This window comes from Geotrypetes seraphini, chromosome 8, assembly GCF_902459505.1.
Source record: "Geotrypetes seraphini chromosome 8, aGeoSer1.1, whole genome shotgun sequence".
Taxonomy (NCBI): domain Eukaryota; kingdom Metazoa; phylum Chordata; class Amphibia; order Gymnophiona; family Dermophiidae; genus Geotrypetes; species Geotrypetes seraphini.
This window is the reverse complement of record NC_047091.1, coordinates 110935788-110949970: the sequence shown is the minus strand read 5'-3', so window position 1 is coordinate 110949970 and position 14183 is coordinate 110935788. Positions and strand designations below refer to the sequence as shown.

At 41.5% G+C, this 14183-nt stretch overlaps 1 protein-coding gene across 2 annotated transcripts in view; it reads right to left on the bottom strand.

Annotated features, from left to right (window-relative positions):
- Positions 1–10192, bottom strand: part of CACTIN (cactin, spliceosome C complex subunit) — a 41870-nt gene extending 31678 nt beyond the window's left edge. Inside the window, exons 1-3 of one of the 2 annotated variants that reach the window (XM_033956077.1) lie at positions 9979–10192; positions 8591–9058; positions 6159–6660 (exon numbers count right to left, since the gene is read on the bottom strand). In XM_033956077.1, the coding sequence (XP_033811968.1) occupies positions 6159–6660; positions 8591–9058; positions 9979–10040 (1032 nt within the window). In that variant the 5' untranslated portion in view covers positions 10041–10192. Of the gene's footprint in view, positions 1–6158; positions 6661–8590; positions 9059–9826; positions 9892–9978 lie in introns of those variants that run through there. The other variant, XM_033956078.1, reaches the window with a different exon arrangement.
- Between the last annotated feature and the right edge of the window lie 3991 nt (positions 10193–14183).

The following is a 14183-nucleotide window of genomic DNA, read 5'->3' as shown; positions in this document are numbered from 1 at the left end:
TAATCGTGTATGTTTATTTTGTCAAATTTATGTTAAATTGTATTATCTGTTTTCACACTATTTTAAAATGTATAACCACCTTTAATTAAATGATAAGGTGGTATATCAAATTTTTAATAAACTTGAAACTTGTAAAGCACAGTTACTTACCGTAACAGTGTTATCCAGAGACAGCAGGAAGATAGTCTCACGTATGGGTGATGTCATCGATGGAGCACTGATACGGACCACTTTACAAGTGCATTGCCATTTTAAGATCTTAGAAAGTTCATGATAGCCTGAACCACGCAAGCACGAGTGCCTTCCCGCCCGACGCAGGGTGCGTGGTCCCTCAGTTTTTTCATTTCCGGAGTTAAGAAGTCGCGTTTTCAACAGTTGTTGAAAAAAAAAAATCTTCATTTTGCTGCCTTCCCGCTCTTGCGGCTTATGACTTTACAGTCAGTTTTCTAGTCTTTTATTTTTCTTCTTTCGTTTAAGAAACAAAAACAAGAGATTATATATTCTTTGTTTTTTCTTTTGCTGTTGTGGGCTTTGGTTCGGCAGGCCTTTATGGATCGCCATAGCATTCATTTTTCCTATAGCAGTCTTACCGTTACTGGCCCTTCCGCTGATTATTCTTAATATGGGCAGTTGCTGTGCTCGGGCACTTATGTTCACCGCCATCTAAAGCTGCTTCTCGCAGTGTCGGGCCCTTGACCTTGCCTATTTTTGTTTCCTCTGTTTTTTCTTCAGCAGCGCATTTCCACTCCGCTTTAACAGCAGCTCCTATTCCGCGCCATCAGGAATCCGGTGCCCACCGCTTTTCTGACACTGTGCCGTATTATTCAAGCCCTCACCGACATCGATGCCAAGGGTGGATCTCCATATGCTGTCTACAGTGTCGCACCTCCAGTGGGTAAGTTGACTGCCTAACTTTTCCCTACTCCCTCTGGGCTTCAGGTCATAGTAGCAGAGTCTAATCCTGCCAACCTCTACCAGCCCCACCTATTGCTCTGCTTCAGTATCGATGAGTGCCTTGATACCGGTATTCTCATCTCCGGAGCGTAGAGCGGCACCAAAGGTACCAGCTGAAAAAGGCCAATGGTACTGGTGCTTTTCTCTACTGCAGCGCATAACGCAATTGCTGCAAGAGGCCTTATGGGATAATTTTCAGCTGCTTATGCCGACTCCCATGTTGACATCGACTCTCTCGGTGCCAGTTCAGTCTGAGCCATCGACTCCGGTGGTACCTACCCAGTTTTTCAGTAGCAGCACCGATTATGGTATCGGAACCGACATCGATGTTTCGCCCGACACCGATGACCGATATTCTTCTCCACCATATCAGTACCATCTGACAAAGCTCTCTGCAAGTCAAAGCATTTGGAGCTTTTGGTACCGTCTGTTCGACGACGCCCCGATTTGCTAGAGATTTAGATCTCTCGGGGGGGGGGGGGTTTGAACAGGAACTTTTGCTCTTCGATGTCGAAGGTTCGTCAGGAAGTAATTCTACTCGCCTTTTTTCTCAGGAAGCTCATTTACCACATTTCTACTGGCGATGTTGGGGCTTTATCCATTCCTTTAGAGGCGGACTCTAAAACATCTAAATAATTCTTAGATACTTTAGTTATAATCAGACACCCAGGGAGTTCTTCCATCTTTGCAACTCCACTTACAGTATCGGTGGCTTCCTGCACTTTGGACTCACTATACAGGGTGGTTCCCTTTTCAGATTTGATACACCTCCACTCCCTCATACATCTCTTTCGGGTGCCTTTGTACCACCTAGTAGAGAGGACAAGGCTCTGCATCGGTTTGGCTCAAGTCTTTATCAAAATGCTATCTTGGCCAACCGGTCTGGTATTTGCTTTTTTTTTCTACCTGAAGCATTTGGTGCACCAACTAGCCACGTTCCAAAATATCTTCTAGATGGATCCACGTTCCAAAATATCTTCTAGATGGTTCTGCACATGCCGCCTTTGCTTTGATTTCTCGTGCAGCAGTAATGTCAGTTGCTTTGAGGCACCTTGCCTGGCTTAGAGGGCCTCAGCTGAGCATTACTAACCAGGACAGGTTAGTCATTGTACCTTGTTTAGGGAAGAAATTTTTGCTTTTTCATGGACAGGGCTACTCAGATGTTCTCTGCCACCAGCCCAGATAGGACACTCTGGGCATGTCCAACATGACCTTTGACTCTGTCCCAGTCTCAATCCAGGAGACAAAGTCACAATAGCAACAACACAACCCTTAGGCTGCTCCATACTCATTAATACAGCCTTTTTGACATGTTTCTTCAGATCATATTCAATCTCCCCTTTTTTCCAGTGAATGCTTCAACCCATTGAAGGCTATCTTCACTTCTTCATAGATCGTTGAGAATCTCATCTCCTCAGATCTCTATTTTCACTATTATGAGGCAGGGTTATATACTCAATTTTCACATTTTGCCTTCAGACTCCCAAGCGAGTCTGTTTTGGACCTTTCACAGTCCTCCCTTCTTCTTCGGGAGGCTCATTCTATTCTCCTGCTTAATCCCATCGAGGAAGTTCCCTTCGATCAGCGGGGTCAGGAATTTCCTCCCGTTCCTTCTAGGTAGGATGACGGTCTGAAACCTGGCTCTCAGACCTCTCAACCTTTTTTCTAGTCAAGGAGAAATTAAGGATGCCCTTCCTCACCCTGCTTTCTCCTTTCCTCTATTGGAATGAATGGCTCTGCTATCTGGATTCCACGGAAACCTGCACGCATATCCCAATCCATCTGGCTTCCAAGGAGTATCTTTCCACTCAATTGGTGTCATTACCAGTACAAGTTACTTCCTTTTGGCCTGGCATCTTCTCCCCATCTTGCCTTCCAGGGATCTCCCCAGGATCTGTAATGCCAACCATATGGCTCTCAGTTCCAGTCTGTTTATCGACCATTTCCTTTGAGAGAAAGTCCATTGGCCTTGAATCAATAAACCATCGCAATAAGCTCCCCAGCCATAAAGATTGGCACCTGTGGTCAGTATCACCCACAATGCTATCCGGAGGGGCATGCCCTTCAACAGAAACTTCATACATCTGGGCAGATGCTACCACCGGTGATAAAGCTGTCAGCACAACACTCAAAAGGAGAATGTGACAAAAGATGTGATCGACATGGAAAGCAGACATGACCTAGTGGCTGCAAGGTATGTGCATGTGGGAACAAAGGGGGAGGGGGCTGAAGGGGCATATAATGGAAGGAAAAGGTATGGGGGGATGACTCATATTTGCGGACCTCTTTCAATTATGTCACTCTTCTCATTACTATTGTGTTACTGTTAGTCTGTTTGCTAGCATTGTCTTTTTGAATGTCTATTTGTTAATTTTAAAATAAAAAGCGTTTAAATAAAAAAAATTTAAAAAAAACTTTTCTTTTGAAGTTGTAATGATGATTTACAGTCACAATCAGCTGGATGCTGATAATAGTGCCGATACGAGTCAATCCCCTGTCTTTTTATAACATTCACTGGTTCATTTGATACATTACAATTTTCAATGTCTTAATAAAATGTACCATATTTTTCGCTCTATTAGACGCACCTGACCATAAAATGCACCTACATTTAGAGGAGGAAAATCCAAGATTAACTTAGTGTCTATTATTAATAATTATTTTCTATCTTGTATTATGGACTGTGCATTTGTAATCTGAATTTATTGGGTATGGAAGTGTATCCACAGTCTGCATGAGTAATGGTTTGTTGTAACATCTCCAACATCTCAATTAAAGTATCTATATCTATAGTTGTGCTCATAAGTTTACATTCCCCTGGCAGAATTTGTAAGAAGAGGAAAATACGAGTGACTTTGCAAACACCATTCTTTAATTTAGGAATACTGATTAGATGAAGTTTTCTATCATCACAGGATTGTATGTGTCTTTAGTAAACATAGTGATAACTGTACTCGCACAGATTGCCTTGATCAAAAGTTTACATGCCCTTGAATATTTGGGCCGATAATATACATGCAAATTGACACACACAGGCTGAGATGACAATGAATGGTTAAGTATCTACATATGTCTTGTTTGATTGTAATTAGTATCCATGTATAAATAGTTAATGAATTTCTTAGACCTTGAGAAACTTGTGCATTTCTCCAGGGCTGCACTGCTGGTTACTAAATCATGGAGAAAGCAAAAGAACAGTCAAATGGTTTGAGAGCAGAAGTAGTTCAATTTTATAAAATCAGGAGAAGGGATTTTAAAAGATATCCAAAGATTTGAAAATGCTAATCAGTACCGTTCAAACTCTAACCAAGAAGTGGAAAATTACAGAGCTGTAGAGTCGGTACATAAAACTTTTGATTCCAACTCCTTTATTTATGGTATCTCCAAGCCATTTCTGACTTCTTTATTTACGTTATCTATATAGGTTTTGTACCACATGCAAGGTGTGGTTTCTTGGGATTTTGGTTTAATTTATGTTTATCATTTTTGGCCAGCTATTATGGATTTGCCATGTGTTTTGCGTGTGTGACCGAGGTATTCTATGTGATTCAGGGTTCCACTTTAGAAGCCACCACCCAGGAAAAGGATCTAGGTGTTATCGTTGAGGATACATTGAAACCTCAGCACAATGTGCAGCAGCAGCAGCAGCTAAGAAAGCAAATGGAATGCTAGGAATTATCAGGAAAGGAATGGAAAACAAAGATGAAAATGGTACGGCTGCACCTTGAATATGGTAACCAGAATTGCACACAATATCTCAAAAAAGGTACCGTGGAACTAGAAAAGGTATAGAGAAGGGTGACAAAAATGATAAAAACGATGGGACGCCTTCCCTATGAAAAAAGGCTAAAGTAGCTAGAGCTCTTCAGCTTGGAGACATGATACAGGTCTGAGTGGAGTGGAAATGGTAGATGTGAATCGCTTGTTTACTGTTTCCAAAAATACTAGGACAAAGGAACATATGTTGAAGCTACCAAGTAGTAGATTTAAAACAAAGCAGAGAAAATATTTCTTTACTCAACATGTAATTAAACTCTGGAATTTGTTGCCAGAGAATGTGGTGAAATCAGTTAGCACAGCAGGGTTTAAAAAAGGTTTGGCTAATTTCCTAAAAGAGAAGTCCATAGGCCATTACTGAGATGGCTTGAAGAAATTCACTGTTTATTCCTAGAATAAGCAGCATAAAATCTGTTTTACTCCTTGGGATCTTGCCAGGTCGCTGTGACCTGGGTTTGCCACTGTTGGAAACAGGATACTAGGTTTGATGGACCTTCAGTCTGTCCCAGTATGGATATTCTTATGATTTTCTATGCAGCATTTTGTAGTACTTCAGCTTGTTCAATTGTCTCAATAGTGGAGGGAATATGTGTGGGGTAGCGGAGACAGGGGTTTTGTTGATCCTTGTTTCTGTATTTATGATTTATAAAATGACAGCTGTACAGAATATTGTTACTTTAGTAAAATGATTTCAATATAAAATCATTAACTATTCGAGGTTTCTGCAGATGGGATCAGACAGTTTGTGGGGAAGGGGAGGGGACAGGGACAAACTTTGTCCCTGTGTCATTCTTTAGGTGCCACTTTCACTAATATAAATATCATAAAATATATAACATTTTGTAATCAAAAAACTTGATATCAAAATATGTTCTATTTTATTTAAAAAATTTATATTCCGCTTTAAGTCAAAGCAGATTACAATAAAACATACAAATTCAAACGTAACACACATCACAGCAACACCTGAACATCAATTAAACAAACTTAACATTATCAATATACTTTTCCACAGAGCTTCACCAAATTTCTAAAATGTAATCTAGTTAATAAAAGGCCTGAACAAAAAGGTGTGCCTTTAACATCTTCTTAAAATATCCTGAAAAAAATGGGTTAATCAAATTATCTGTGAAATAAGAAATTTAAAACATATTTGCATAACATACAATTTAACTCTATTAGGAGTCAGTGGGGGCACATTTTTACCAGCTCCAGTAACCCAAAAATTGCTTCCGACTCTGACTTTCTCTATGACTCCAACTCCAAAGCCCTGACAACACTCACCTTGCTCTGCAACCCCCAACCCTCTTCATGGCCATGAAAGCACATTCACCTTGACCTGTCTCCCCTTCAAACTTCCCCATTTAACACCAAGAATTGCATAGACTAAGGGATTTTTACACAAGACAGATCTAGTCTCTTCTTACCTTGTGCCATTTGAAGGATCCAAGCAAATTGTTATCTCCAAAGGGGTTGTCTGTGTTAGTGTAGCCCATGTATTCTTCCCCCCAGCCCATCTTCTCCCGTTTTTTCCTTTCCTTGGCTTCTTTCTTAGCCATGCGCCTGGCCCTCTTCTCTTCAGGTGCCTCCATGGCCTTCAGCAACTCTTTCTGATTCTTCTTTTCCTTCTTCTGATTCAGGCTCTCCTGGAGGCTCAGTTGTTGGCCCAGGTCCTCCTCTCCTGCACTTTGGGAATGTGATGGAGATGAGGACAATACAGAGGACACTGACGTTTGGGAGACCGACCTCCTATTCCTGCCTCCTTCTTTACTGGGTGTTCCCCCTCTTTTCTGCCTGCATGCCCCTCCAGAGTCAGACTGAGAAGAGTAAGTTTTTGATGGAGATTCATGCTTTTGGGTTTTCTGATGCTTGTCCCAACTTTTACTCCTCTTCCTTCTCCTCGTTTTCTTGCTCTTACTCCTATCAGACCTGAAAAATAAGTCAGTATCACAATTAAGCATTAACAACAGATTATGAAAAGCTGTAACTTAATTCTGTCAGAGCAGTAGCAACAGACTAAAACCTAGAGACTTACCTCTGAAATGCAGTATGTGATACCTATACATATAACCTACTTATGTTCAGTTTTAGACTGAAAGCTTATTGTGAATTAAAGCTGTATTTCTATTTTTTATTTTTTGCTATATAAATAATATATTAAAAAGTTAGTTAAAAGGGAATAAAATAGTTTATTTGAAGTTAGTTCAAGGTAAGCCACATTCAGGTACAGTATATTTGTTAGATTCTTGATATACAATATTATCCTTCTATGGTAAAACCAAAGCAGTTTACATATTATTTATAGATACTTTCTTTGTCCCTTGTGGGCTTACAATCTACAAGGAGCCACAGAGGGAACTGAATCCAGTTTGAACTTTCAGTCCACTACACTAATCCTTAAGTAATGTCCTGTCCTCAATGGGGTTTACAATTCTAAGTTTGCACCGGAGGTAGTGGGGGGTTAAATTGCTTTCCCTGAGGTCACAAGGAACATTAGTGAGATTTGAACCCTAGTTTTGCTGGTTATCAGCCCACTACTCTAATCACTGAGCTACTCCTCCACAACTGTGTTAATATAATTTAACTGCCGTACACTTACAGGAGCCAAGACTAAATTCCTACAATAGCATGGAATGCAGCTCCACCACTTCTTTTCAGCCTCCAGAGCAGCTAGGATGTTCTTCTCTAACCCCTCCCTCACAGGCAACCTGCAATGAAGAGGAGGAGAGGACAAACAAAAACACAATCCAAGTAGTCTCTTCTCTTCAAAATCAGTAAGGTCTCTGGAACGACCTTACTATCCCTTGCGGAACCTGGGCTCTCTCCAACTATTCCGCAAGCAACTGAAAACTTGGCTCTTCTCTAACATGTAATTCTATTTTCCCCCTTACTCTTCCATTCTATATATAAGCTCATGTAAACCTTTTCCTTTCTCTTCTTATATTTTAAGTTCTTGTAAACTGTGCCAAGCTCCACTTCCGTGGAAAGGATGTGGTATATAAACTTAAAGTCCTTCATGTACTATCCCTTCCCTCTATCTCATTTCCTCTAATATTATGTAACTTTTTCCCTCCTTCCAAATTTTCCTCACAGTCATGTTTGTCAGTATATGTCTAATATGTTTTCGTTACTCCTTCCAACACACCAATAACTTGTTCTTACTTTCTTATTTGAAATTCTATTTTTTAAATTGTTAACCGGTCAGATATTTGTTTTATGATCGGGATATCAAAAATCAATAAACTTGAAACTTGAAACTTTAGTTTAGTCTGCAGTAAAGCACAATCAGATCAAACAAAGAAAAAACTATAGACAAGAGTACAAGATGCAGGCTGCGTTTATTAGAACAAATATATATTGTGGTCAATGTCATCACCTATGTACAAACCAGGGGACCCCTGGTTTGTACATAGATGGTGACATTAACTGCAATGCATATTTGTTCTAATAAACCCAGTTTTTTCTGCCGTTTTTTCTTTGTTTGTTGAGGAGGAGAGAACAGCCACTCTGACTATTTCAGCCCCTCTTCCTCCTTCCACGGCTGCCCGCCTCCTTTGTGCCATTTCCCTATTTGTCTACAAATTACACCCTGGTAGGAGCCCACTTTCAACATGATTTGGGATGCTTGAGTATCCTTTGTACACACAGAACTGGCTATGTACAAAAACATTTTAATCTTTATGTCCAATTCATGGGATGGTTCTAAGACTCAGAACCATTACTGAATCAAACATACACAAAATACAATAAGCAGCGATACCTTATGAAACAACTCCCTTGAAATTTATATAACAAGCTTAAAGATCCAACGAAGACTTCTGACCAAGAAAACCAACAGAAGAAAAAGACGCTCCCTCACCTGGAGTGGGACTCCACGTGGGTTCTGCGCCTCTCTAGACCTCGGCTTTCGTGTCCGCTGTCCTCCGAGGCAGACCTGCCTCGAGTTTCCTGCCTCTTACAGGAGTCAGAAGCTGTAGCTGGGGAGCGAGACATAGTTCGGCTTCTCTTCCTTTCGCGCTTGTCTTTATTCCTGCTTGTGGAACCAGACTGTGTGTGCTTCTTTCTTTTGCTATCATGATCAGAATGGCCTTTTCTACTCCAATGCTTCCTGTGTGCTTTTTTTCGGGTCCAGGTTTGTCCATCACTGCTGCTTTCTGCAGAGGTGGACTGGACATGATTTCTCTTGCTAGTCCTATCAGAACTAGTGGATCTTGACCGATTCAGTCTTTCTTGTCTCAGAGGTTTCTCCTGCATTTTTGCCCGGATCCGGCTTTGGTTATTACTGGTGCTCTCTGGGGGTCTGGATCGAGTTTTGTCATTCCATTCCCTGCAAGGATCAGAACCAAAAAATCTAGAGATACCAAGTCATATGCATTCATTCGGCTATACTCACACTGTCACATAGGGTTACCATATGTTCGGATTTACCCAGACATGTTCTCTTTTTAGAGGACTGTCCAGGTGTCTGGACAATTTCTGAACTGGAGGTTGTTTGCCCGGGTTTTGGTGTCCCTCCCTCCACTCGAGCCTCTAACCTTCACCCCTGAGTCGAGTATGCTCCCCTGCACCCAACTTATCTCCTCCGATACCGTAATTTCAATTTTTGGGCAGTTGGCAGCTTAATCAACGTGAGCAGGAAGCCTTGAGCCTGCCCCACAAACACCCCACCTACGTGGGAACATGAAGTCACTGCAGAGAGAATGCTTCTGGGACAGGCCAACACCTGCAGGTTAAACTGCTTGAAGATTGAAACTACAGCGCTGGAGGCAAGTAGGGGACAGGGGATAGGTATATGCAACTCTGGGGTGGGGAACTTGAGAGAGACTGTGCTTTGGGGGGGGGGTTGAGAGAAAGCACCCATGGAGGGTGAGGATGGGTGGTGTTGCTGGAAGGAGAGAGCGCGAGAGAGAAGCACGGCGAGGGGAGGGTTGGAAAGAGAGAGAAGAAAGAAAGAAGCACCCGCAGGACGGGGGGGGGGGGGGATTTTGGAAGGAGAGAGAGAGAAACACCGTAAGGGTGGAGGGATTTGGAAAGAGAGAGAAAGAAAGAAGCACCCACAGAAGAGTGGGGGATTGAAAGGAGAAAAAGAGAGCACCTCTCTTCACACGCAATCGGAGACCAGAAGAACGGTCTGCCGTCTCTCCCTCTTTCATCCTCCCCGATCTAACATGTCCCATCTCCTCCCGGTCCGTGATCTAACACCTCTCCCTGAAAACCCGCCTTCTCCTCGTTCCATCAAGCTGATACCTGAGACCGTCCACTACCAAACCCCCAGTTGTTCTTCTTCGGTGACCGTCCCCATCTGACATAACACCTCTTCCTCGGAAGCAGCCAGCGTAGCCGGAAACAGGAAGTTGCGTCAGAGAAGGGCAAAAGGAAGTAGTGTCTGCAGCGTTCACGTACGGAACCTGGCAAGCGCAGAAAGCTTTGGCAAACTGCGCCTGTGTACGTTTTCCCGGTCCGCTTGCTAACTGGAGAAGGGGTGCTTTGCCTTGGGAGAATTTAATGTATGCTGAATCGAGGGACTCTTAAAAGCCCGTTGTTGAGGGTTTTGTTTTTGTTTGTTTGTTTTACAAGAGAGACATTTTGTGGGTACATATCGCACAACGCTTGAAGCTCGTTTATCAGCCCTATTAAAAATTGCTACCGCAAAATCAAATTCTTGAAGTTGTAGAATTATGTCGTTTGCTGCTGTTTGAATCTGTTCGGAGTGTGCTAAAAAGATAGCCAAACAACTGGCACTCGTAACCCCTCTAATTTATCAAATGCTTCCTACTATCTTGAGATTAAGAATAAGTTCCTAGAGGAAAAGTCCATAGTCTGTTATTGAGAAAGACACGAGAGAAACCACTGCTTGCCCTGTATCGGTAGCATGGAATATTGCTACACCTTGGGTTTTGGCCAGGTACTAGTGACCTGGATTGGCCACTGTGAGAATGGGCTACTGGGCTTGATGGACCATTGATCTGACTCAGTAAGGCTATTCTTATATTCAGTATCAAGGAAGTGGGAATGACCTTGCATACCGTTCCCTCCTTTTTGCTGAAGGTCATTTTGGCATTTCATGTCAACCAAGAGGATAGACTGCCAACATTTCACCCCACAGGTCTAAGAAGAAAGACAAGGCCTTAAAGGTTTTGAATGTCAGGAGAATCCCTTTGCATTTCCTGGAGGTGAATTCTGCCTCTCAGATCATCATTTTGTGTTAACCAATCAGGTGAGACAAGGCAGACCCAGTCTTCCAAGGCCACCATCTCTAGATGGATTTGTAGAGCTATATCCTCTGCATATATCTGCAGCAAACATCCACTTATCTCATTGAATGCACATTCAACAAGTGGAGTGGCCTCTTGAGTGGAAGCAAGGGCAATTCCTCCTGAAGAGATTTGTAGATTAGCAACTTGGTCCTTCCTTCATACTTTCATCAAATTCTACAGGGTGAACATAGCAGCACAGGAGGATGCCGCTTTTGGGTCCTCAGTATTACATGCAAGCTCATCTCTCCAGATGCCGTTTTTGGGTCATCTCTCCTACCCTTGACTTTGAAGACTGCTTAGGTACATTCCTATGGTCCTGCATACCATCCCTATTGCACTAGAAAAAGATAAGGATGGTATACTGACACCCCCTTCAGCAGATTATCTGATGCACCCAATTTCTTACTCAAGCTTAACGGTCAACTTCATAGCTAGAAATTTACTGTCAGACTATTGGATTGTGAAGAGTGTGTATAACTATATATGATTATAAGGGAGGATGGTTGCGCTCCATCAGTGTTTGGGCTGTTTGTTTCTTGTTTAATTTTTTTCTTACATCCATTGTTCTTCTCAGAAGCGTGTTAGTGTTTTAATTACATTACTGGAACTACAAATAAAGACCAGCTCTCTTATTCTTCATATGCCACATGGGTTATGGGCCTATCTGGCTCAAAGTAATAAGTAGAGCCCAACTGTAGCAGGTGTCAATCAGTAGGTGGGAACTCGCTAGAAACAGTTTTTTAAGCGAGTTCACCTGGGTTTAATACCGCCAGTAGCACACAAATGCCCGACAGACATTACTCACTTACATCACTTTGCACACCCGATGGGCCAGCTCTCTATAACTACTATAATTTAAACTACTAAAAATTTTTTTCTTTTTTTGTTTCTTTATAGTAATATCATTACAAAAACCTAACTAGCAGCCCAAATACCCTAGTGTCTTGTATAAGTTTTTCTAAAGAATTTAAGATCACAAATTGAAATCGCATCTAATTTGACATCATTAAGAAGTTCCTGTGTAATTCAATCTTATTAGTTTTCCAAAAAATCAAAAGGTACTGAAAGTTCAGGAACTTATCTTAGTCTGCTAACCGCTGTGATAATTACAGGGTGCCAGCTGATCACCCTACAAAGCCCCGTTTCATAGCCTTCATCAGGGGCAACCTCAGGGGCATCTCCCGGTACGGTATAAATCCAAGTGCTGGTTCTCCGCAGTGCAGTACGACCAGAAAAGTACAGAGGCAAGGCATCCCTTTCAGACACTCCCATATCATTCACCCTACGGACAAGAGAGCACTTGTACACGCATTCCTCTTTCACTCAGGGCCTCACGGCAGTTGTGAAGAATTTAAGTATTAGTAATATAATATTGATGCAAATTTGATTAATTATAGGGATTATAAATGAATTTTAGAGTAAATAGATTTCCTCCGGAGATAGATATTGTGCTTTATAGGAATTAAGTATATAAATTTTTAAAATAAATCAATAAAACTCTATGGTTCAGCATACCATCTCTATCTACTGGAAGAGATATTCTCAAGGTAAGAACCTAATCTCTTTATCATCTACAACCAGGCACAATTTCTCTTCTGACACTTCCATGATGAAAATCATCAAGTTTTTGTGACAGAACAGAGTAGTTTGCTGGGTTTCTTATGCAGTGTAAATTTGATGTCACCACTGTCTCATCAAACACGATCCTCTGCCTCCAACGCTGACCATCCGATGCTGCCCACATGGGTGGTACATCATTAGTATGACATCTCTGCTGCAATCTGTCCACCTTGGGAGGTCCTGTTGGTAGTGAAATTCCCAATAGCATAGTTTTCAGCTTTACAGATGCACACAAGTCCATGTACCATGACTGGAGACACTTCCATAGCACTGCTTAAAAAGGTCTTACCTAGCACTGATTTCATCCCTTAAAGCACCCTATTTACAATTGTTACTCCCATACGAACTGGGTAGCTTCCTTACTGTGTCCAGTAGAAGTGATTTATTACTCTGATCTTTCTTTTTTGAAACCATGGTGCGTTAAGATCCTTTAATTTGCTAGCTTTAGTGTAGTATATTGTGGTTTATATTTTAATAGCTATCATGCCTTCATCCTACTGCTGTTGGATTGAGAGGTTTATAGATCGAGCTCTCCTTTTTTTCTTATTCCTGATTTTCTTCAGCTTCGTGGAAACTGCCCTTTATTAGTACAAAAACACAACTATGAAAAGAGCAGTAACTAGTCTCCTTACACTTTCCTCACCAGATCCTATTGCCTGTCTTCTTTGGAATAAATTTTAATTCTAGGGGCTCCTTTTACTAAGCTGTGTTAGCGGTTTTAACGCACACTACAATGCCACGTGCGCTAGACGCTAATGCCTCCATAGAGCTGGCGTTAGTTTTTCCGCGTAGTGTGGGGGTTAGCGGGCGCTAAAAAAGCTACGGCTGATTAGTAAAATAAGCCCTAGGTCTTTACTAGCAAGCACAATTTTAATTTATAGCATGAAAACATACCACCACAAAACTGATTTTTTTTTTAAATTTTCTATTTATTCAAGAGATCCTTTTCCAAAAGAAAATGGAAGAGGAAGGTGTGAAAAATGAGCAGAACCAAAAATAAGGTTGCATACAAGCCTTATTAAGTAGTGCCAGTAGGCATTGTACATCAACACAAGTCCCACTTTTCTGAATCAAAATAAATTCTCTCTCCAGTGGAAAAGGGGGAGGGGGGCTTTAGATTGTCAAAAGTACATGGTAGAACATTTATAGAAAGTTTGATACCGAAAACTTTTCTGGACTGGGGGTAAAACACAATGGAAGGCTGAAATCAGATTTAGTGAGTTTCTCTACAATCAATCCACTGATAAATCTTCTACCATTTGCAAGACAATTTTGGTCAGAATGGACTCTTAAGTTTTACTCCACTTCATGAAAACTAATAATTGATAGAATGCAGCAGGACAAAGACAATGCACCAAAACTACTAAACTCACCCCTGGTCTAATACAGCAATGATCATCACCCATCTTCGAGGGAATGGCCGCCAAACAGAGAGGTAAGATCATTAAGTAGTAGTCACAAAAATTCACACCAAGGAAAAATCTGGGATTTCTAGCAAGGGTGCACAGGCAGGAGGAAGATGGGGCATTCACATCATCTTTTACGTAATGTAATTTATTCACCAAATATGAATGA